Source organism: Bubalus kerabau, chromosome 4, assembly GCF_029407905.1.
Source record: "Bubalus kerabau isolate K-KA32 ecotype Philippines breed swamp buffalo chromosome 4, PCC_UOA_SB_1v2, whole genome shotgun sequence".
NCBI classification, from domain to species: domain Eukaryota; kingdom Metazoa; phylum Chordata; class Mammalia; order Artiodactyla; family Bovidae; genus Bubalus; species Bubalus kerabau.
Window position 1 is genome coordinate 56,787,623 of NC_073627.1, and position 23,402 is coordinate 56,811,024.

Genomic DNA, 23,402 nt, shown 5'->3' on the forward strand with positions numbered 1-23,402 from the left:
GTGGCCTCTGTGTTCCCAGCTGCCCGGCCTTCCCTGTTCCCAGCACATGCCCGTCATCCTTGTGACTCCATGCTTGCCTTCACTGTCTCCTCTGTCCAGCGTAGCCTTTCTCCCTCCTCTGCTCTCCTGTTTAATTCTTCTCATCTCCCTTTTGCTTGGCTCAGATTCCAGTCCACCCGTGAAGTAAGTGTTCCTCTGTGCTCTCCCCTCCCTTGGCCCATTACCCCCATGGCTGTGTCCCTCCCCCAGGGTGCCTGCCCTTTAGTGGAGCATGGAGTCTTCACTGTTGTCATTACTGATGCGCTTGCCTTACTTCTGGGAGTGGGAACTCCACGAGGCCAGGCACCATCTGGTTCATGGTTGTGCATCCTGTATAGAGCCTGGCATAAGCCAGGGGCTCAGTAAATGGTTTTGGGTGGAGGAATAGACAGACAGATGGGTGACTGATAGACACACAGATGGCTTGATTGGTGGTTAGAGAGATGGACAAATGTCTGACGAGCTGGACAGAATGAATGGACTGGAAGGGTGGTTGAATGGATGGGTAGAACAAATGAATAAATACTACCAGCTATGGAGAAGGCAATGGCACCCCACTCCAGTACTGTTGCCCGGAAAATCCCATGGACGGAGGAGCCTGGTAGGCTGCAGTCCATGGGGTCGCTAAGAGTCAGACACGACTGAGCGACTTCACTTTCACTTTCCACTTTCATGCATTGGAGAAGAAAATGGCAACCCACTCCAGTGTTCTTGCCTGGAGAATCCCATGGACGGAGAAGCCTAGTAGGCTGCAGTCCATGGGGTCGCACAGAGTCGGACACGACTAAAGTGACTTAGCAGCAGAGAAAGGATGAAAGGTGAGAGCGCTTGGAGCTCCTCGTGATTGACTCCTTGATGCTTCCTTAGATGTGGTTAAAGTCGTCCTGGACTACAACACCGCCCACAGCAAGGTGGCCCTGTCCGAGAACTACACCGTGGCGTCCGTGGCTGACACGTCCCTGAACTACCGGCCGCATCCCCAGAGGTTCACATACTGCTCGCAGGTGCTGGGGCTGCACTGCTACAAGAAGGGGATTCATTACTGGGAGGTGGAGCTGCAGAAGAACAACTTCTGCGGGGTGGGTGTCTGCTACGGCAGCATGGAGCGGCAGGGCCCCGATAGCCGGCTTGGCCGCAACAACGCGTCCTGGTGTGTGGAGTGGTTCAACACCAAGATCTCCGCCTGGCACAACAATGTGGAGAAAACCCTGCCCTCCACCAAGGCCACGCGGGTTGGGGTGCTTCTCAACTGCGATCACGGCTTCGTCCTCTTCTTCGCCGCGGCTGACAAGGTCCACTTGTTGTACAAGTACAAGGTGGACTTCACTGAGGCCGTGTACCCCGCCTTCTGGCTCTTCTCCACGGGTGCCACGCTCTCCATCTGCTCCTCCAAGTAGGCCGGCCACGGATGCTCGGCCGGACCGCCTGCGCGCTTCCCCTGGTCCCCCCCGGGAGGGTGCTGCAGGTGGGACCCCCGGGAAGTTGCCCTAGGTCCCCCAGGGCCAAAGGGATGGGAGAGGAGCTGCGGAGGGTGGGAGGCTGGGCAGATGGGATGAGAGGTCAGGGTTGGCCAGGGATGGGCTGGGTGTTTCCTTGTGGGTGAGGAAGGCTCCCACTTCCTGGTGCCTCTCTGGCCGGATGCCCCACCTCGGTTCTGGTAGATCTCCAGGCAGCTGGGCAGGTCTCCGGGGAGGCAAAGTCACAAGCGTCCCTTTTCTGCTGGACATAATCTGTAGCCACTGTGGGTTATTCCTCAGGCCTCTGGTGCCTGCTTCTTTCTTCTCCGAAGTAGCCTTCAAATCTTGGAGTTCTGATGACTCTTTGTAGAGCTATTCGGGTCTGTAGATTAAAAAAAAAAAAGCCAAAGTCAGTGAATTTCATTCCCTTCCACTGCCTCCACGTGGGAGTTGGGATGAATGCTTAGACTTCGGATTATTTTCTGTGCTCGAGGGAAGCGACCCACAGCAGGTCTCCACCCAGACTGGAGTTTCCCAAAGAAGTATGTCCTTTTCGCCCTCTGTTGTCTCTTTCTGTCCTGTACCTCATCACCCCATCCACGGTTTTAAAATGTTGAGTCCCAACAGGAACACTTTTGGTCTAAGGTTTCAAACCATAATCTGAATCAGCCTGTGTTGACTTTGTGATTCCGGGTCAGCATGACCCGGTCCCCATGTGGCCAGAAGCCCCACCCACTCCTGTGTATTATGAAAGGCCGCAGATGCCTTGGCTTTGACTGCGGCCCCAGAACCTTCCGGTCACGCAGGCTGTGGAGCAGCAGTCCCCTTAGGCAAGAGGGCGTTAGCAGTCGGCAGTTTTGCTCTCATCAGAGCGTCTCGGCTACTGACTGGCTCTCCTCAGTGCTCGCCTCCTTCCTCCAGGACCGTGAGACCCTGCCCTAGCTGGTGGAGACCCCACCGTGGCCAGCAGAGCTGATCGGTTAGCTAAGCCTGCTGCCACGAAGACAGGCCCGGTGCGGCTGCCTCCAGGACCACCCTAGTCATCTGCTGGGGTGCCTACCTGTGGCCAGAAGGGCCTGCTAGCAGATGCACGGGAAGCAGCAACATTCCTGTTCAACCCAGCGCTGGTCCTCTTGTGAGTCAGAGAGGCCCGAACCCTTTATACTCTCTTCCTCGCTTGAGCCAAATGCAGATGTAGGAATTGACCAGGAGAAGGGTCAGAAAGACTGAAACCAGGGAGGAAACCAGCTGCCAGGCTCAAGTACAAGGGGCTATTTTTCCTGCAGTGTTTCTGTGCAACAGAAATAGCCTCAGTCCACTGAGGGCTGGAGGGAGTCGATGGCTGGAATTTTCCGAGCTCCTTACATCCTGACATTGTCAGGATATAAGTTTTCATCCCCAAAGTGGGAGAAATGTAACGGCTTGTGAGGAAATGAGTCCTGCTCTGGACTTTCCCAGCAGGTGAGCTGAAGTCAGGCTCCTTAATCCTTATGGTCTGAAAAGGACCATACCACTGGAGACACGCACCTCAGGCCTTTCCATATAGATGTTTGATATTATGTCAGGTCATCTCTGGTTTTGTGCTGGATCCCCAGGGCATTCTAGTTAGGCCCAGAGCACTTGATGTTCCTGATGGAAGTGTTGATCTGTGTCACCTTCCAACACGAACTTTTACTTCCTTGGGAGAGAATTCATCTTTGTAGGGAAGATCCCCTGCAATAGCTGAACTGTGGGTGTTTGAAGATTTTCTTCCTTTGCTACTAGGAAGAAAAGTTCTTTGGTGATTCTTCTCTGCTTTTGGAGATGGTTCAAAGCACCTTCATTGATCTCCTGAAACAAAAGCCTTGTTCAGAGCCAGTTCATGCTTGGGGAACAGCTGGGTTGAAGAGGGTGCCCAAGATTAAACCACAGGTCTTGCTTGGGCTCTCCTCTAGAAATGAAGGCAGTGGGGGCGGGGAGGGGGGAGCTTCCCTGATAGTGCATCGTCCAGCTCAGGACAGAGGAGCCTGAGCCCCTCTTATGATGAAAGGCAAGCAGGTAACCCAAGTTGAGGCTTATGCGGGTGCCTTGGAGACGTGAATTGAGGAGCACACCCTCGCTGTCTCAAACCATACTGTATCCAGTGGTGAGACTTCATGTCCCCTCTCGCCTTGCGGGGCTGGTACCCAGTGCTCAAGTCCTAGACTTGGGGGAACTTTGCATTCATTTGACTTCCCATTTTGCAGAGTAAGTCAGATGGGCAGGTGTTGGATGGATCCACTCACTGCTCCTGCCATCCCGTCTTGGAGGAGGTACCTTGTAGATGCCCCCTGGTACCCTGGGGGAGGGTCAGAACTTCACAGATAAACATACAAATGTTCTCCCAACCTAGGTAGCAGGGACTGTCTCCACCACTCTGACAATGATAAATCAAAGATCGGGGTCAAGTTTTTGTTGTTCAAAGACTGGTTGATTGGTTTGCCTGTTTTAATTATTCTGAGATGGGTCTGTGATCTATAAAATAATACTGATACATTATTTCTTACCTTATTCTGTCCGACCCTGCATTGATTTTAATTAGGAGTATTTAAGCCTGTGTTCTTGAGCTTGTATTTTTATGCGTTGATTCTTCAGGACATTATCAGTGTTGTAGACACTATTCCTTTGAAAGGCATGAGAAATACCGGGACCAAGGCTGGCTTGCGTGCCTTAGAAGCTTTGAATGCAATACAGCGGTGTTGGGTGTTCTTGCACACATTACAGTGTGTGTAGAAAGTGTTCCTTAACTGTCATGCAGGAGTCAGCAAATGAGGTGCCCAAGGGCCTCTGGGTGCCCCCCACTCAGCTGCCTGCTAGGTTTCAGCAGAGCTGGAGCCTGCTAGATTTCAGCAGAGCTGGAGCCTAGTTGAGGCTGCTTGGGTGGGGCAGCCTCTCAGGAAGCTTGCTGTGAATTCTCAGCCAAATGTCCTTCTGGGCTTTGCTTCAGGATGATCTGAGGATGAGGGTAGGGAGGCAGGGGAGGGCTATGAGTGAAAAGATAAATAAACCACAGTTGAATAATCAAGGAAACAGTGGTGGAAATATGAGTGTTTACTATATTATTCCTTCTACTGTTGTCTCTGTTTGAAAATCCCTATAATAAAAACTTAAAAACAATGAAACAAAACTAGCCAGCAGTGGGCCCAGATTTTATCTTTGTTTGAAGAGGGGAGGGAGTTGTTTGAGGTGTGGATTTGAGGTTGTTGTATAATAACTTGACTGGCTGTTGTCTCTTGTTTCTGGTGGGGAGATTCTAAATCCTTGGAATTGCCCTCAGCAATAGGAATGTCCTTGTTATTCACCAGCCCCTTGGATCACATCTGAGGTTATGCTAAGAGGTGAGATGATCCAGGATCGGGGCTGGTCATCAGAGAGACCAGCCATGAGATTATAAATAAAATAACGTGTACACAGCAAAGGAAACCATAAAGAAAGCAAAACAAAGACACCTATGGAATGGGAGAAAATATTTGCAAATGATGCAACAGATAAGGGCTTAGTTTCCAAAACAGACCAACACCTCATACAAGAACAACAAAAATAAAAAACAATCCAATTTAAAAAGAGCAGAAGACCTAAATAAGTAGTTCTCCCAAGAAGACATACAGATGGTCGATATGCACATGAAAAGATGCTAGGCTCAACATCACTAATTATTAGAGAAATGCAAATCAAAACTACAATGAGGTAGCATCTCACACAAGTCAGAATGAGCATCTTTAAAAAGTCTATAAATAACAAATGCTTCAGTGGGTGTGGAGAAAAGGAAACCCTCCTGCACTGCTGGTGGGAATATAAGTTGGTGCAGTCACAATGAAAAACAGTTGGGTGGTTCCTGCTACTGCTGCTAAGTCGCTTCAGTCGTGTCCGACTCTGTGCGACCCCAGAGACAGCAGCCCACCAGGCTCCCCCATCCCTGGGATTCTCTAGGCAAGAACACTGGAGTGGCTTGCCATTTCCTTCTGCAATGCATGAAAGTGAAAAGTGAAAGTGAAGTCGCTCAGTCATCCCTGACTCTTAGCGACCCCATAGATGGCAGCCCACCAGGCTTCCCCATGCCTGGGATTCTCCAGGCAAGAACACTGGAGTGGGTTGCCATTTCCTTCTCTAGTACATCAAAGTGAAAAGTGAAAGTGAAGTCCCTCAGTCGTGTCCGACTCTTAGCGACCCCATGGACTGCAGCCTACCAGGCTCCTCCGTCCATGGGATTTTCCAGTACTGGAGTGGGGTGCCATTGCCTTCTCCCGGGGCGGTTCCTGGGAAAACTAAAAATACTATAGAATTACCGTATGACCCAGCAGTCCCACTCCTAGGCATGTGTCTGGATAAAACTATAAAAAGATACACATACCCCTGTGTTCATAGCAGCACTGCTCACAATAGCCAAGACATGGAAACAGCCTAAAAGTTCATCGGCAGAGAGATGGACAAGAACAGGTGGCGCGATGGGATACTACGCAGTCGTTACAAATGAAAAATGCGATTTGCAGCAACATGCGTTCAACTAGAGATGATCCCACTAAGTGAAGTAAAAAAGAGACAAATACCGTATGACATAATTTATATGTGTGATCTAAAATATGGCACAAATGAACCTGTCTGCAGAATAGAAACAGACTCACGGACACAGAGGACAGGCTTGTGGGGACGGGATGGGCTGGGAGTTTGGGGTTAGCACATGCACACTATGATAGAATGGATGGATGGACAACAAGGTCCTACTATATAGCACAGAGAACTATATTCAACATCCTGGGATAAACCTTAATAGAGAAGAATAAAAAAGAATGTTCATATGCTGTATAACTGAGTCGCTTTGCTTGCAGCAGAGATTGGCATAACATTGTAGATCAACTATACTTCAATAAATTTAAAAAAAAGAAAATACTGTGTATGCTGCTGTTGTTGGGTGGAGGGTTCTGTGTCAGTTGGTCAAGTTGGTTGATAAATGTTCAGGTCTTTTATACTCTTAAAAAATTTTATTTGGCTGTGCTGGGTCTTGGTTGTGGCGTGTGGGGTCTTTCAGTTGCAGCATGTGAGCTCTTACCTTAGTTGCGGCATGTGGGATCTAGTACCCTGACCAGGGATCGAACTCAGGCCCCCTGCATTGGGAGCATGAAATCTTAGGCATTGGATCACCAGGGAAATCCCAGGTCTTTTATGCTGCTGCTAAGTCACTTCAGTCGTGTCCAACTCTGTGCGACTCCATAGACGGCAGCCCACCAGGCTCCCCCGTCCTTGGGATTCTCCAGGCAAGAACACTGGAGTGGGTTGCCATTTCCTTCTCCAATGCATGAAAGTGAAAAGTGAAAGTGAAGTTGCTCAGTCATGTCTGACTCTTAGCGACCCCATGGACTGCAGCCCACCAGGTTCCTCCATCCATGGGATTTTCCAGGCAAGAGTACTGGAGTGGGGTGCCATCGCCTTCTCCAAGGTCTTTTGTATTCTTACTGATTTGTGTCTACTTGTATTAATCACTGGGAGAAGGGTGTTAAAATCTCTAAAACTTTGAATGTCTCTCTCTTTCCTTGAAGTCCTATCAGTCTTCATTCTGTGTAATTTGAAGTTGCCTTGTGCTTAATCACTCAGTCATGTCTGACTCTTGGAACCCCAGGAGGAGCCTGCCAGGCTCCTCTGTCTGTGGGATTCTCCAGGCAAGAATGCTGGAGTGGGTTGCCATTTCCGTCTCCAGGGGATCTTTCCAACCCAGGAATTGAACCTGGGTCTGCCTGAAGCTGCCTTACTAAGTGTATAAATACTTAGGATTTTGATGTCCTGTTGATGATTTGACCTCTCTATGAACTGACCCTTTTTACACTGCTACTATTTTTTGCTCTGAAAAGCCACTTTTTGTGATATTAATAGAGACAGTCTAATTTTCTTTTGATTAATGTTAATGTGACATATCTATTTTTCATTCTTTTGCTTTTAACCTGTGTCATCATATTTAAAGTGTATTTCTTATAGACAGCGTGTATTTTGGTCTTGCAGATCTGACAGTCTGTTTTTAATTGATATGCTTAGACCATTTACATTTAACGTAATTGAGCATGTAGAATGGGAAATAACGCTGTGGTCATCTCTGGGGAAAAAAATCTGTCATAATCCTCTGAGTCACTTCTTTCTTCTTGAAAACAAATGAAACCATGTGACTCATATTGGGACTTTAACCTGGCCAAAACCCAGGCTGGGACTTGAACCCATAGTCTTTTAACTGAGATCACACGAGGTCTCGGGGCTTAATGAATCTGAGGTTCTTGATGTCTCATCACAGAAAGAATTAAGTGAGGGACCAAGTGATCGGCAAGAAGTGGATTTATTTAGAGAGAAAAACACACCACAGTGTGCGGGCCATCTTAGAAGGTGAGAGAGAGCCTCAAAGTATGGCATGGTTAGTTTTTATGGGCTGGGTAATTTCATAGGCTAATAAGTGGGAGGATTATTCCAACTGTTTTGAGGAACGGGTGGGTATTTGCAGGAGTTGGGCCACCACCCACTTTTTGGTCTTTGATGGTTGGCCTCGAAACTGACAAGGTGCTGGTGAGAGTATCACTTAACACATGCTATTATGATGAACACATGAGGAGGCCCAAGGTCCACTGAAAGTGATATATTCTGCCAACCAGAACCTAGTTGGTTCTAACCAGTTTTCAGCACATACTCAATGGCTATGTCATTCTTTTAAAGGTTAGGCCATGCCCCCTTCCTTCCTGTTTCACTTACATTACTGGTTTCAGCTTGCCAACACCTGTAATAATTTAGTATTGTTCTATGAAAATATTGTTGTTGTTTTGAGTATAAGGGAACGTTTATATATATTTATAATTACTCAGTTTGCAACTTTACATTCATCTTTGTGTAAAAGATCCACATACAAATGGCATTTGACTTTTAATACCAATATCCATGAATAATATTAGATTATCAATCACCCTCTGATGCCACTGGGACTATCAGATACAATAACCCTTGAAGTTATAAAAAGAATAGTGTCACCTATTCAGAGCACAAAAACTAAATTCTTAAAATGCCATGCCAAATCAATGTTTTTTTTTTTTTTTAACAGAAACTACTTAAAAAAAAAAAAGCTCAAAAATTTCTTCCCACTTTATAAAACAGTCATTGCTTATCTGTAAGAAATGACATCTCTTTATACAACACTTAGAAAAGGCTGAATGCAATCTGTGCTGTGTTCCCTTTTTGGAAAGTTATTTTTTAAAACCTAAGTCTAAATTTTCTAATGGTGTAGGAAGTGCCAACTATCTTTGGTCAGAAATAGATGCCAGTAACGTCATCGCAAAACAATTCTATGAAGTGTAAACAAAAACGCTGCATTTATTTTCCTGTTGTGGGTTGCTGCACAATTTTGTGCTATTCTGTGAGCAGCCCTTTGGTCTATTAAATAGGAGCCCCACCTGTTAGGTGGAGTGGTTTCTGTTTTGTATTTCTAACCCTTAATGATTCATAATGACTCATTCTTTACGTCTAGCTGATGTGCCTCAAGTCAGATTCGCTTAGTGGATTCTAACAACGGCACACAGTGGCCTTTCCTTCGTCACCTTTCTGAAAGGTGGCCAATTATCAGAAACTGCAGTGGTATTGGGTACTCTTGAACACTTTTAGGAAATAGCAGTTGCTACCATGAGGAAAAGAAAGAGTCATAGAAGTGATGATTCCTAATTTTATGGCAAGATGGAGACTCAGAGAAATTGAAAAGTAGAGGTTGGAATTCTGTTCTACAGTCATCTTTACTCTTGTGTGTTTTTAATCGTTCCCTTTTCCCTCTGCCTCATGGCAACCCACTCCAGTCTTCTTGCCTGGAGAATCCCATGGACAGAGGAACCTGGCAGGCTACAGTCCATGGGGTTGCAGAGTTGGACACGACTGAAGCGACTCAGCATGCATGTATGCTGCCAATTATGCCATTACATTTCTTTCTTAAAAAAAATTATTTCTTTATTTTTGACTGTGCTGTGTCCTCATTGCTTTGCATAGGCCTTCTCTAGTTGCTGTGAGTGGTGGCTGCTCTTCGTTGCAGTGCATGGGCTGCGCGTTGCGGTGGCTTCTCGTGTTACGGAGCTTAATAGTTGCGGCTTGTAGAGCACAGGCTCAGTAGCTCTGGCACATGGGCTTAGTTGCTCCTTGGCATGCAGAATCTCCTTGGTTTAGAGATCTAACTTGTGCCCCTGCATTGGCAGGCAGATTCTTATCCACTGCACCACCAGGGAAGTCCTCTGCCACTACACTTTGTAACAAAGCACCAATATTTAATGAAAAATTGCCCTAACTTACTAAATCTGTTGTAGCCCAAGTGTTGCAGGAAGGGGGACTCCTTCCAGGGCCCGAAAGTGGGCTCTTATCTAACACTCGGAAATGAATTGTCTGAGGAGACACATGTGCTGACAAGGCAAGAGATTTTATTGGGAAAGGCACCTGGGTGGAGAGCAGTAGGGTAAGGGAAACCAGGAGAACTGTGGCTTGCAGTCTTGGGTTTTCTGGTGATGGGATTAGTTTTCGGGTTGTCTCTGACCAATCATTCTGACTCAGAGCCCTCCCTGGTGGTGCACGCATTGCTCAGTCAAGATGGATGCCAGCGAGGAGGATTCTGGGAGGTGGTCGGACACGTGGTGTCTCCTTTTGATCTTTCCCAAACTCTTCCCATAGGTGGTGGCCTATTAGTTCCGTGTTCCTCCTGTCGTAAAACAGCTCTCTCAGTGGTTACTCTGGTGCCTGGCCAGGGTGGGCGGTTTCACTCAGTGTGCTTCCCCTGACACAAGGCTCTGCCTCCCAGGTCACGGTTCATCTTCAGCTGCTCCATGTAGGACAGCTGCTCCTCTGTTACTGAACACAAGTACACGTGCCTGATGCAGTGATGTTACCGAGCCCAAGCTTGCTCTGCTCCCTGCACAACAGGCCAATAAATCATGAGATGAAGTGTTGAGGCAAGAAATACAACTGTATTTGGGAAGCTGGCAGACCAAGAAGAGGGAGGACTAGTGGTCCCCCAGGAACCATTTTATTGGGGTCTGGATGCCAGCTTCTTTTATAGAACAAAAAGGAAGACAAGAACGTAAAGTAAAATGGCAATTAATATTACAAAACATCTCCTGGCTTGACCAGCATCAGGGAGGGGATGTGTTAATTTATTCTTTTCTGTAGCTATTTCATGGGTGGGCAGGGTCAGATGGTCTGTCTCTGAGATAAACAAAGTCACTTTAGTTTAACATTCAGACAGAGGGGCACATTTCCTGGGGCAGGCCATCATGTGAGATTGTAATAACAAAAGCAATGAGAAAAAACTCAGAGAAACAGATCCAACACAGAGTCAGATTTTGCTCTTCCCTGTTACAGTGAAGCCAAATAAACCGAAACGTCAGTCTGGACCAGAGAAAGGTTTATGGCAGTGTCAAGAAAGGAGAATGGGTGGCTTGTGCTTGAAAACCTTGACGTCCCTGATGGTTTGGGAGAAGGTTTTCTTATAGGCAAATTTTGGGGTAAGGGCTGCAGGCGGTATGACTTTCTTCTGATTGGTTGATGGTAAGGTATCGAGAAGTTACTGTCCTCCACCTTGGTAGAGACCTTTGTTTCTGCAGAAGAACTCAAAGATACTGTTATGTGTATTCTTCAGGAGGAATCAGGACCCTGCCCTGAGGCTGTACTATTATTTATTGACTGCTCCTCCTTTGTTTCTATATTCCTTCCCTTCCCTGATTAGCAACTGTTTGAATCTGCCCTTTGGAACTCAGGGAAGGTTAAGGAGGCTGAACGAAACCTATTGCCTACCAATAAGAACAGTGGACACAGAGAGGACTTGCACCCAGGAGGGCCCCACAGGGTCGTGCTGTGTCACCTCCATATGGCCTGGCCTGTCCCCAACTGTCCCCCAGGTACGGCTCCGGTTCACTAGTGCGTCCTCACCTGGAACCCTGGCCCACCAGCCCCTTGAAACAATGCTCCTGTTGCCACAGTGGCCTCATGGACAGGTGACTTATTCCGTGAGCATTTTTTGAGTTCCTGTTATGTGCCAGGCATTGTTCGCATGCTGGGGACACAATGGAAAAAAACAAACAAACCCCAAACCCCTGCTTTCATGGATCCTACACTCTAGCAGAGTATACAGATAATACACAAAGTATTACCTAAGGAAAAACTACTATAAAGAAAGTAAGGTAAGGGGAGAGCAAAGCTCTATACAGTCAGCAAAAACAATATCTGGAGGTGACTGTGGCTCAGATAATGAACTCCTTATTGCCAAATTCAGACTTAAGTTGAAGAAAGTAGGAAAAACCGCTAGACCATTCAGTCAGTCTGTTCAGTCACTCAATCTTGTCTGACTCTTTGCGACCCCATGGACTGCAGCACGTCAGGCCTCCTTGTCCATCATCAACTCCTGGAGTTTACTCATATACATGTCCATTGAGTTGGTGATGCCATCCAACCATCTCATCCTCTGGTATCCCCTTCTCCTCCTGCCTTCAATCTTTCCCAGCATCAGGGTCTTTTGCAATGAGTCAGTTCTTTGCATCAGGTGGCCAAAGTATTGGAGGTCCAGCTTCAGCATCAGTCCCTCCAATGAATACCCAGGACTGATCTCCTTTAGGATGGACTGGTTGGATCTCCTTGCAGTCCAAGGGACTCTGAAGAATCTTCTTCAACACCACAGTTCAAAAGCATCAATTCTTTGGCACTCAGCATTGTCTATGGTCCAACTCTCACGTCCATACATGACCACTGGAAAAACCATAGCTTTGACTAGATGGACCTTTGTTGGCAAAGTAATGTCTCTGCTTTTTAATATGCTGTCTAAGTTTGTCCTAACTTTTCTTCCAAGGAGTAGGCATCTTTTAATTTCATGGCTGCAGTCACCATCTGCAGTGATTTTGGAGCCCCCAAAAATAAAGTCTGTCACTGTTTCCACTGTTTCCCCATCTATTTGCCATGAAGTGATGGGACCAGATGCCATGATCTTAGTTTTCTGAATGTTGAGCTTTAGGCCAACTTTTTCACTCTCCTCTTTCACTTTCATCAAGAGGCTCTTTAGTTCTTCTTCACTTTCTGCCTAAGGGTGGTGTCATCTGCATATCTGAGGTTATTGATATTTCTCCCGGCAATCTTGATTCCAGCTTGTGCTTCCTCCAGCCCAGCATTTCTCATGATGTACTCTAGGTGACAATATACAGCCTGTTGTTTCATGTCCAGTTCTAACCATTGCTTCCTGACCTGCATACAGGTTTCTCAAGAGGCAGGTCAGGTGGTCTGATATTCCTCTTTAAGAATTTTCCAGTTTGTTGTGATCCACGTAGTCAAAGGCTTTGGCATAGTCAATAAAGCAAAAGTAGATATTTTTCTGGAGCTCTCTTTTTCAATGATCCTGTAACAGATGTTGGCAATTTGATCTCTGCTTCCTCTGCCTTTTCTAAATCCAGCTTGAACATCTGGAAGTTCATGGTTCATGTACTGTTGAAAGGCCATTCAGGTATCACCTAATTCAATCCCTTATGATTATACAGTGGGATAGATTGAAGAGATTAGATCTGGTAGACTTAAGTGCCTGAAGAACCATGGACAGAGGTCTGTAATGAGGTAGGAATTGCTAGGCCATCAGTGTAGGGCTCTGAGACCTCAGTCTTGTTTTCAGTAAACATCTCACACCATTAACCTAAAGCTGTACCCCTTGTCCTGAATTCCTGGAATGTGTCCTTTGTCTGATAAATTATCAGCACTCAGATCCAGGGAAAGGCTGTGATTAACTTCTGTTCCATATGCCTGAGGGAAAAACAACTGGTGATCACTAATCTTTAGTCCATACCTCTGTTCCATTGTAAAATGGCCAGGGGGCATTTCTTCAATCCAAGGATTAAGAAAAGCCATAGAGATATTAAGTTGACCTTTAAACTGATTGGTTAAAAATGACCTGTTTTAAGGAAAGGAGCCAATCAAAGATGTACAGATTAATAGTGGTAAAGATATAAACTGTTGTAAGTCCCACCTTTGGGGGACTCTTTACCCCATCTCAGTGTCTATGCTGAGAGTTTTGTACTTTCCTTCTCTTTAATAAATCCTATTGGCTTGTTACGTTGAGTGTTTGTGTGTTCTTAAAGTTCATCCTTCAGCTTCATGAACAAGAACTTGGATTCCCATTTCATCAACATTGTACAAGAGGTGGTGATCAAAACCATCCCCCAAGAAACAGAATTGCAAAAAGGCAAAATGATTGACTGAGGAGGCCTTCCAAATAGCTGAGAAAAGAAGAGAAGCTAAAGGCAAAGGAGAAAAGGAAAGATATACCCATCTGAATGCAAAGTACCAAAGAGTAGCAAGGAGAGATAAGAAAGCCTGCTTAAGTGAATAATGCAAAGAAACAGAGGAAAATAATAGAATGGGAAAGACGAGAGATCTCTTCAAGAAAATTAGAGATACCAAGGGAACATTTCATGCAAAGATGGGCACAATAAAGGACAGAAACAGTATGGACCTAACAGAAGCAGAAGCTATTAAGAAGTAAGATTACACAGAACTATACAAAAAAGGTCTGAATCAACCGGACCCCCATGATGATATGGTTACTCACCTAGAGCCAGACATTCTAGAGTGAAGTCAAGTAGGCTTTAGAAAGCATTACTACAAACAAAGGTAGTAGAAGTGATGGAATTCCAGATGAGCTATTGCAAATCCTAAAAGATGATTCTGTTAAAATGCTGCAGTCAACATGCCAGCAAATTTGGAACACTCAGCAGTGGCCACGGCACTGGAAAAGGTCAGTTTCATTCCAATTCCAAAGAAAGGCAATGCCAAAGAATGTTCAAACTACTGCACAATTGCACTCATTTCACATGCTAGCAAGGTAATGCTCAAAATCCTTCAAGCTAGGCTTCAGCAGTATGTGAGCTGGGGAACATCTAGATCTACAAGCTGGGTTTAGAAAAGGCAGAGGAACCAGAGATCAAATTGCCAACATCCATCCATAGAAAAACCAAGGGAATGCCAGAAAAACATCTACTTCTGCTTCATTGATTATGCTAAAGTCTTTGTATGTGTGGATCACAATAAATTGTGGAAAATTCTTAAAGAGATGGGACTGCAGAACTACCTTACCTGCCTCCTGAGAAACCTGTATGCAGGTCAAGAAATAACAGAACTGACATGGGACAACAAACTGGTTCAAAATTGGGAAAGGAGTACATCAAGACTGTATATTGTCACCCTGCTTATTTAACTTATAGGCAGAGTACATCCTGAGAAATGCTGGGCTGGATGAAGCGCAAGCTGGAATCAAGATTGCAGGGAGAAATACCAGTAACCTTGGATATGCAGATGACATCATCCTAATGGCAGAAAGCGAAGAGGAAATAAAGAGCCTCTTGATGAAGGTGAAAGAGGAGAGTGAAAAAGCTGGTTTAAAACTCATCATTTAAAAAATGAAGATCATGGCATCTGCTCCCATCACTTCTTGGCAAATGGATGGGGGGAAAATGGAAACAGTGTTAGATTTTATTTTCTTGGGCTCCAAAATCACTGTGGAAGGTGACTGCAGTGATGAAATGGAAAGATGCTTACTCCTTGGAAGAAAAACTATGACAAACCTAGACAGCATATTAAAAAGCAAAGACATCCCTTTGCTAATAACAAAGATCTGTATAGTCAAAACTATGGTTTTTCCAGGAATCATGTATTGATGTGAGAGTTGGACCTTATAGAAGGCTGAGTGCTGAAGAATTGATGATTTTGAACTGTGGTGTTGGAGAAGCCTTTTGAGAGTCCCTTAGACTGCAAGGAGATCAACTCAGTAAATATTGAAGGAAATCAACCCTGAATATTCACTGGAAGGACTGATGCAGATGCTGAATCTCCATCTTTGACTAACTAATGCGAAGAGCCAACTCATTGGAAAAGACCCTGATGCTGGGAAAGATTGAGGGCCGGAGGAGAAGGAAGTGACAGAAGATGAGATAGTTGGATGGCATCATTGACTCAATGGACATGAATTCGAGCAAGCTCTGGGAGATAGTGAAGGACAGGGAAGTCTGGCGTGCTGCAGTCCATGGGGTCACAAAGAGACATGACTGAAAGACTGAACAGCAACAACAGATTCCTGGGCTCCATCTGTGAGTTTCTGACTTGAGAATTTATACTTCTAAGCAAGTTCATTGGTGTTGCTGATGTTGCTGATCTGGGAACTGTACTTTGAGAATCATCGATCTAAAAGAACAACTTAGGGGGCATCAGCACAGACATCCACCTGGGCTTTTGCATGTCATATTTATCCCCTTTGAGGTCTGCACTGATAAGACTGCAAGAGGATCTGCAGGATTTGTATGGTGGAATCATCCCTTGGCATTGATAGAGGTTTCCCCTGTATCTGAAAGTAGTTGTTGTTTGTTGTTCAGTCACTAAGTTGTGTCTGACTCTTTGTGACCCCATGGACTGCAGCACACCAGGCCTCCCTGTCCTTCACTGTCTCCCGGAGTTGCTCAAATCCATGTCCATTGAATCAGTGATGCCATCCAACCATCTCATCCTCCGTCATCACCTTCTCCTCCTTCCTTCAGTCTTTCCCAGCATCAGGGTCTTTTCCAATGAGTCAGTTCTTCACATCAGGTGGCCGAAGTATTGGAGCTTCAGCTTCAGCATCAGTCCTTCCAATGAATGTTCAGGATTGATTTCCTTTAGGATGGACTGGTTGGATCTCCTTGCAGTCCCAGGGACTCTTTAAGAGTCTTCTCCAGCAGCACAGTTCAAGAGCATCCATTCTTCAGCGCTCAGCCTTCTTTATGGTCCAACACTTAATATCTGTGAAAAGTAGAGCACACCTATTATGGCATAAAGTAAAGAGTATCCCCAGCTTTCAATTAGTTCCAGTTAAGATACAGACTCACAGGCTTAGATTTGGCAATGCTTATGGTTGCCATTGGAGAAGGATGGGCGGAAGGGATAGTTACAGAGTTTGGGATGGACATGTATACACTGCTATACATAAAATGGATAACCAACAAGGACTTACTGTATAGCACAAGGAACTCTGCTCGACGTTATGTGACAGCCTGGTTGAGAGGGTGGGGTGGGGAAGTTTAGGGGAGAATGGATACGTGTATATGTATTGCTGAGTCCCTTTGCTGTCCACCTGAAACTATTAAATATTGTTAATTGGTTATACTCTCATATAAAATAAAAAGTTAAAATAATAGTTCCAGTTAGATCACTTTGATTTTACAAAAGTCCTACATTAGTACATTAATATGGCAGTTACTTTTTTTGATAAGAACGAAGATTGTCTTCAGATGTCTCCAAGTTGTTGAAAACAGGGACTAAGGTGGGTGTTTTGTAAAAGCAAAATAGTGTAATGTGAACTTCCAGAAATTGAGAGATACCTGTAATATCGTCTCTTTGGCTTTCATTATGCTTCACTTCTTTCCATTCCTGGTATTTGTCACTTTGTCCATTGTTGACTCTCCCTAGCCACTCTCCCCTAAAGTAGAGTGTTCTCCTCAAAGTCCGTAGTTTTTGCTATTCTCACCTGAGTATTCTGATTTCCAAGAATTCACCCTCTTTCTTCATCATCGTCATCATCATCATTGCTGATATTTATTTCTGCTTACTGTGTTCTTATGTTCCTTATAATGCACCACACTTTATAAACATATTAGGATGTTGCTTTTGGAGGCAATGAGCAGAAAGTCCAACTTTTAAAAAATAAGGAAGATGGCAGAGGTGTAGGTGGACGTGGAGTACATTTCTCTCCACAGATACATCAGGAATACACCTTCAGATACAGAAGTGCATGGAGAACACCAGCTGAGAGTGGGCAGGAGTGCCTGACCAGTGGAAAATAATATATAGAATCAGGCAAAACTCGGTAGGATGAAGGAACTCGGGGGAAAAACAGGAGTGTTAGTAGGACTGGACTTGTCCCTTGAGGGTAGGGGAACGAAAGCAGGGGTCCCATCCCCACATCTGGGCGATTGTCTTGAGTCAGAGGAGAAACAGTTAAGATTGAGAGTGAAACAGCTGATCTGTGGTGGCCTAAATGGAATGAGATACAGAGAGTCCTTGCCACAGCCATACAGACCCCGGACAGGGACACAGGTCCCCTGGAAGGCGCAGTGGCTGGGAGCTGGAGTTTGGGGGGATTGTGGAGCAATCCGGGGATGAGCACTGCTGTTGACTGGAGAGATGGATCAAGGGGGTGTGAGGGAGGAGACTGTGGTGGGAAATGCCTGTGGAGGAAAGCCAGGGAGCCATGGAAGCAAGGCGATACTGCTGAGTCATGCGTAGGGAGCCAGGGAGCCATGGAAGCAAGGCGATACTGCTGAGTCATGCGTAGGGGGTGGAGCCTTCACCACAGCCTCTCTCTCCCCCAAGGCCAGCATGGGCAGCTGAACGATGGAGAGGCTGGCCCATCAATCGCCTGATGCACTGAACTACAGAGTAGGGCCGCACAGAGGGTGCCTCTTTAGTGCGTGATGCACTGATCTATGAGGACCCCAGCCAGGGGGGCCCCCTCTGTGTGCCTGATGCACCGAACAACAGAGAAGGACCCCAGGCAAGGGAGCCCTCTAAGAGCCTGAGTGGGTGGAGCTACAGAGAAAGAGTGGCCAAAGAGACCTTCTGATCCCCAGCTACAAGAGGCTCGAAAAAGACTCTGATAGGGCCGTAGCTCCTGGGGCGGAGGCAGTGTGTGTCCCTGCACACCTGGCACTCCAGGGTCCTCGCAAGCCAAGCAGATGCGCCACCTTCACACTCACCCTTACTGGGGTAGAGCTGCCACAGGCAAAATACGTCTTACGTTTACACGCACAGGGTCGCTTCAGTCGTGTCCGACTCTTTGCGACCCTGTAGACTGGCCTGCCAGGCTTCTCTGTCGGGGGGTTCTCCAGGCAAGAATACAGGAGCATGTGGGCCAATACTGGTTGCCATACCCTTCTAGAGCACTGTATTTCCTGCTGCCCTAGCAGCCAACACCCCTGAGTACCTGGTGCTGCCGGGACCCCTGTGACCCAAGCAGCTGCACCACCTCCACACCTGGCCTTCACAGGGGCAGACCCAAGCCCTCCAGGGCAGCCTCTGGAGCAAACCCCAGTGGACGACCCCCGTGCAGAGGTGGAAATAAAACCACAATTGAAGCCCAGAGGCAGTGTGACAAAGGATGAAGACCCAAAACCTTCCCACCAGCTGTACAAGCTGTAGATTAAATCCACATGATCAACTAGGCAGACTGTGTCTATGGAATATATAAAAGGACATTGAGAGCAGCCACCAAAGAAAACGCACTAGTTCTGACGCTGTGGACATTGGAGGCAAGAACACACAGGAGTAGGACCAGGTTAGGATCTGAGCTGCCGTCCCAGCGGGTCCAGAGATCAGCACAGTGCTAGAGGGCATCCTAGGGAGGTGAGGTGGCCTGTGACACCTAGTGAGGGAAAGGTCTCTTAAAACATTTATTATTCTTATGTTTTGACTTGTTCTGTAGATTCTTCTGGATTTTCCTCTCTCCACCACCCCCCACTCCTTTTTCTCCCTCTGTTGTAGTTGTTGATTTTATTGGCACTATGAAATCTAATTAAGCTTCTGAGGTTTTTTTTTTCCCTCAGTCACACTTTTTATTGTTGTTATAAACTCTGCCTCTATGTTGGGCTTTTGCAGTTCTGGGGAGTTTTCCTTTTTTTTTTTTCCTTCTTTCTTTATTTTCTCTTTTTTTAAATTTAAATTTTCAATTTTTTAAACTTATTATTACCTTTTCTACATTTATTCCTTTGCTTTTCCTACTGATCTTTTCCCCTTGCAGTTAATCTTTAATGTATATAAATCTTCTTCATCTACCTCTATTTAACTTTGCATATCTAGTCTGTCTTTCTTTTCTTTCTCTCCTTTCCTCTCAACATATTTGTTAGTTTTATTTTCATTTCTCCCCACTTGGCACCTTGCTTTAGTTTTGTTTTCCAATTTGTGGTTTAGTTAGTTTTGTTCTGGTAGACATACTTTTTGGTTTCCTTTTTTTTTTTTTTTTTTTGCTGGGTGAATCTACTGTACTTTATTTTTGTTGGGATGTTTTGATTTTTCTTGTGGGTGTATATGTGTATGTTCAGTCACACTTTTTATTGTTGTTATAAATCTCTGCCTCTATGTTGGGCTTTTTTTTTTCTCTCTTTTTTATACTTTTAATTTTTTAAACCTACATTTTTCCAACATTTGTTCCTTTGTTTGCTTTTCCTACTGATGTTTTCCCCTTGCAGTTAATCTTTAATGTATATAAATCTTCTTCATCTACCTCTTTTTAACTTTGCATATCTATTCTTTCTTTCTTTTCTTTCTCTCCTTTCCTCTCAACATATTTGTTAGTTTTATTTTCGTTGCTTTATTCCCCACCTGGCACCTTGCTTTAGTTTTGTTTTCCAGTTTGTGCTTAAGTTAGTTTTGTTCTGGTAGACATAATTTTTGGTTTCCTTTTTTTGCTGGGTCAGTCTATTGTACTTTATTTTTGTTGGGCTGTTTTTTCTTATGGGTATATATGTATATATGTACATTCAGTCACACTTTTTATTGTTATAAACCTCTGTATCTCATTGGGCTTTTGCAGTTCTATGGAATTTTCCTTATTTTCCCCTTTTTTCTTCTATTTTTTTTCTTTTCTCTTTTTTATAATTTTAACTTTTAATTTTTTAAACCTATCATATTTTTTCTACATTTATTCCTTTGTTTGCCTTTCCTACTGATCTTTGCCCCTTGCAGTTAATCTTTAATGTTTATAAATATTCATCTACCTCTATTTAACTTTGCATATGTATTCTTCCTTTCCTCTCAACATATTTGTTAGTTTTGTTTTCATTGCTTTATTCCCCACTTGGCACCTTGCTTTAGTTTTGTTTTTCACTTTGTTCTTTAGTTAGTTTTGATCTTAACTGGTAAATATGATTTTTTATTTCCTTTGTTCACCAGATCAATCGATTACACTTTATTTTTGTTGGGCTGTTTTAACTTTGCTCATGGGTGTATATGTATATGTGTATATTCCATTATTTTAATTATTATTTGCCTGGTTTTGTAACTGCCATTTTTCTGGGGTTCATCTTTGGTTTCTCATTTTTGGATATTTGTTTTAACCTCACTTAATGCCATAACAAACCACTTGTGGAATCTTCGTTTCTGACCAGAAATCAAGCCCTGAGCCTTTGGAGTGGGAGCACTGACTCCAAGACCCTAGACTACCAGAGAACCAACCCTAGGGAGTATCAGATAGTGAGGACTCACACAAGGTTAACCACTTGAATACAAGACCCGGCATTGCCCAAGCACCCTCTGCAGGACGCCTAATCTAAACAACAACAAAACTAAAATACAAACCAAATCATTAGCGGGCAGGACTACTACCTCACTCAGCCTTGCCCATCAGAGGAAAAACAAATAAAAACTCAGCACAAATCTCATCCTATAGGAAGCTTACACAAACCACTGAACCAACCTTAGGAGGGCAGAAACCCAAAGGAAGGAAAAATTCAACCTTAAAACCTGGAAAAAGGAGACCTCAGACACAATAAGTTAAAAAAAAATAATGTAAAAGTGCCGGGAGCTGGCGTGAGAAGCTCCACCCACGGCAAAGGTCATGAGGAAGGAGGCTCGGCATACGCAAAGGCAGGATCGAGCCTCAGGAGTCCCCCTGGAAATTCTTGAGCATCTACCCCCAAAACCAGAGTCTGCCTACTTTACTGCTTTGTGCTCTCACCTACACCTCTGACTTTACGGGGGGCTGTCCCCCACTACCTCTCTCTGAAAAAAGAGTTAAATTACAGCTCCAGTTAATAAAGTTCCTGGGCGTGACAAGAGAGTTTTAGTTCACAACTGTGAGAGGCATGAGATGTTCTAAACTGTCTAAATACAGATTCCTTTGAGCAGTTAAAAGATTGATTAGAAATTGTATTGGTGAAGGGTTTTTCACTTGTTGGGCCAATGTTTGCTGCTAAGTCTCCATATCCCTTACCTGCTGTGTCCCTGGCAGTGTATTGATTAATATAATTGGTGTAAGTAGTAGCTTTAATGTTTGTAACCTTGGACCCTTGAGTTAATTCTTTTTCTTGTTATAGCCCACCACACCGTTGCCCTGTAGGAATGCAACTTTATTTAATGCTTTTGGAGGATGGCGCCTGACTAATCACCTTTAGAGAAGAATAAGTTTTCTGAAGAAAGGGTCTTAAAATGTTAACAGGCCTGCGGGCCAGGAGATGATGCAAATCACCTAAACTTTTGCATATGATAAGTTTGCAGGAAGAAAGCCTGGCTTACTGCATGACTCTACCCCTTCCCCCATTATCCTCTATGCATAACTTAAGGTATAAAAACTACTTTGGAAAATAAAGTGCGGGCCTTGTTCACCGAAACTTGGTCTCCCCATGTCGTTCTTTCTCTCGCCTTCTGGCTGAATTATTCAGCCTCTTTTCTCCACTGGATTTTCTCACTGAGCTATCCTTATTTCAGCCTCTTTTCTCCACTGAATTTCCTCACTGAGCTATCCTTATTTCACCACTCTTTATATCCTTAATTAACGTTTAATTAAGCAATTGTTTCCTGATCCTCGCCGACGCAGTCCCCGCTTCGAATTCCCTGGATCCACCGGGGCTGGATCCCGGCAGAAAAGCAGAGAAATACTATGCAAATGAAGGATCAAACTAGAAACACAGAAGTCCAAATAAGAAGAGGAAATAAGCAAACTACCTGAAAAAGAATTCAGAATAATGATAATAAAGATGATCAAAAACCTTGAAAACAGAATGGAGAAAAGGCAAGAATCAATTAACATAGGCGTGGAGAATTAAAGAATAAACATAGAGACAACCAACACCATAACTGAAATTAAAAATACTCTAGAAGGAATCAATAGCAGAATATCTGAAGCAGAAGAACCAATCAGTGAGCTGGAGGATAAAATGCTGGGATTAACTTCTGAAGAGCAGAATAAAGTGAAAAAGAATGAAAAGAACTGAGCTGAGGATAGTCTTAGAGACCTCTGGTACGATATCAAACACACCAACATTCGAATTATAGGGGTCCCAGAAGAACAGAAAAAAAGGGTATGAGAAAATTTTTGAAGAGATTGTAGTTGAAAATTTCCCCAACATGGAAAAGGAAATAGTCAGGTCCAAGAGGCACAAACAGTCCCACACAGGATAAACCCAAGGAGAAACATACCAAGACACATACTAATCAAAGTAACAAAGACTAAGCACAAAGAAAGAATATTAAAGGCAGCAGGGGAGAAGCAACAAGTAACGTACAAGGGAAACCACAAACGCTTATCTTTCAGCAGAAACTCTGCAGGCCAGAAGGGAATGGCAGGATATATTTAAAGTACTGAAAGGGAAAAATCTACAACCAAGATTACTGTACCTGGCAAGGATCTCATTCAAAATTGATGGAGAAATAAAAAGCTTTTCAGACAAGCAAAAGTTAAGAGATTCAGCACCACCAAACCAGCTTTACAACAAATGTTAAATGGACTTATGTAGTCAAGAAATACAAGAGAAGAAAAAGAACTACAAAATCAACCCCAAACAATTAAGAAAATGGCAGTAGGAACATATATATCAATAATTACTTTAAATGTAAATGGATTAAATGCTCCAACCAAAAGACACAGACTGGCTGAATGGATACAGAAACAAGACACATATATATTCTGTCTACAAGAAACCTACTTCAGACCTAAAGACACATATAGACTGAGAGGATGGAAAAATATATTCCATGCAAATGGGAAGCAAAAGAAAGCTTGAGTAGCAGTCCTCATATCAGACAAAATAGACCTTAAGATAAAGAAGATTACAAGAGATAAGGAAGGACACTACATAATGATCAAGGGATCAATCCAAGAGGAAGACATAACATCATAAATTATCTATG

At 44.4% G+C, this 23,402-nt stretch overlaps 1 protein-coding gene across 1 annotated transcript in view; it reads left to right on the plus strand.

Annotated features, from left to right (window-relative positions):
- TRIM25 (tripartite motif containing 25) overlaps positions 1–14,069 on the plus strand; it is a 32,584-nt gene extending 18,515 nt beyond the window's left edge. The window contains exon 9 of the mRNA XM_055577561.1: positions 907–14,069. Within this exon, the coding sequence (XP_055433536.1) occupies positions 907–1,436 (530 nt within the window). The 3' untranslated portion in view covers positions 1,437–14,069. The remainder of the gene's footprint in view (positions 1–906) is intronic.
- The last annotated feature ends 9,333 nt before the right edge of the window (positions 14,070–23,402 follow it).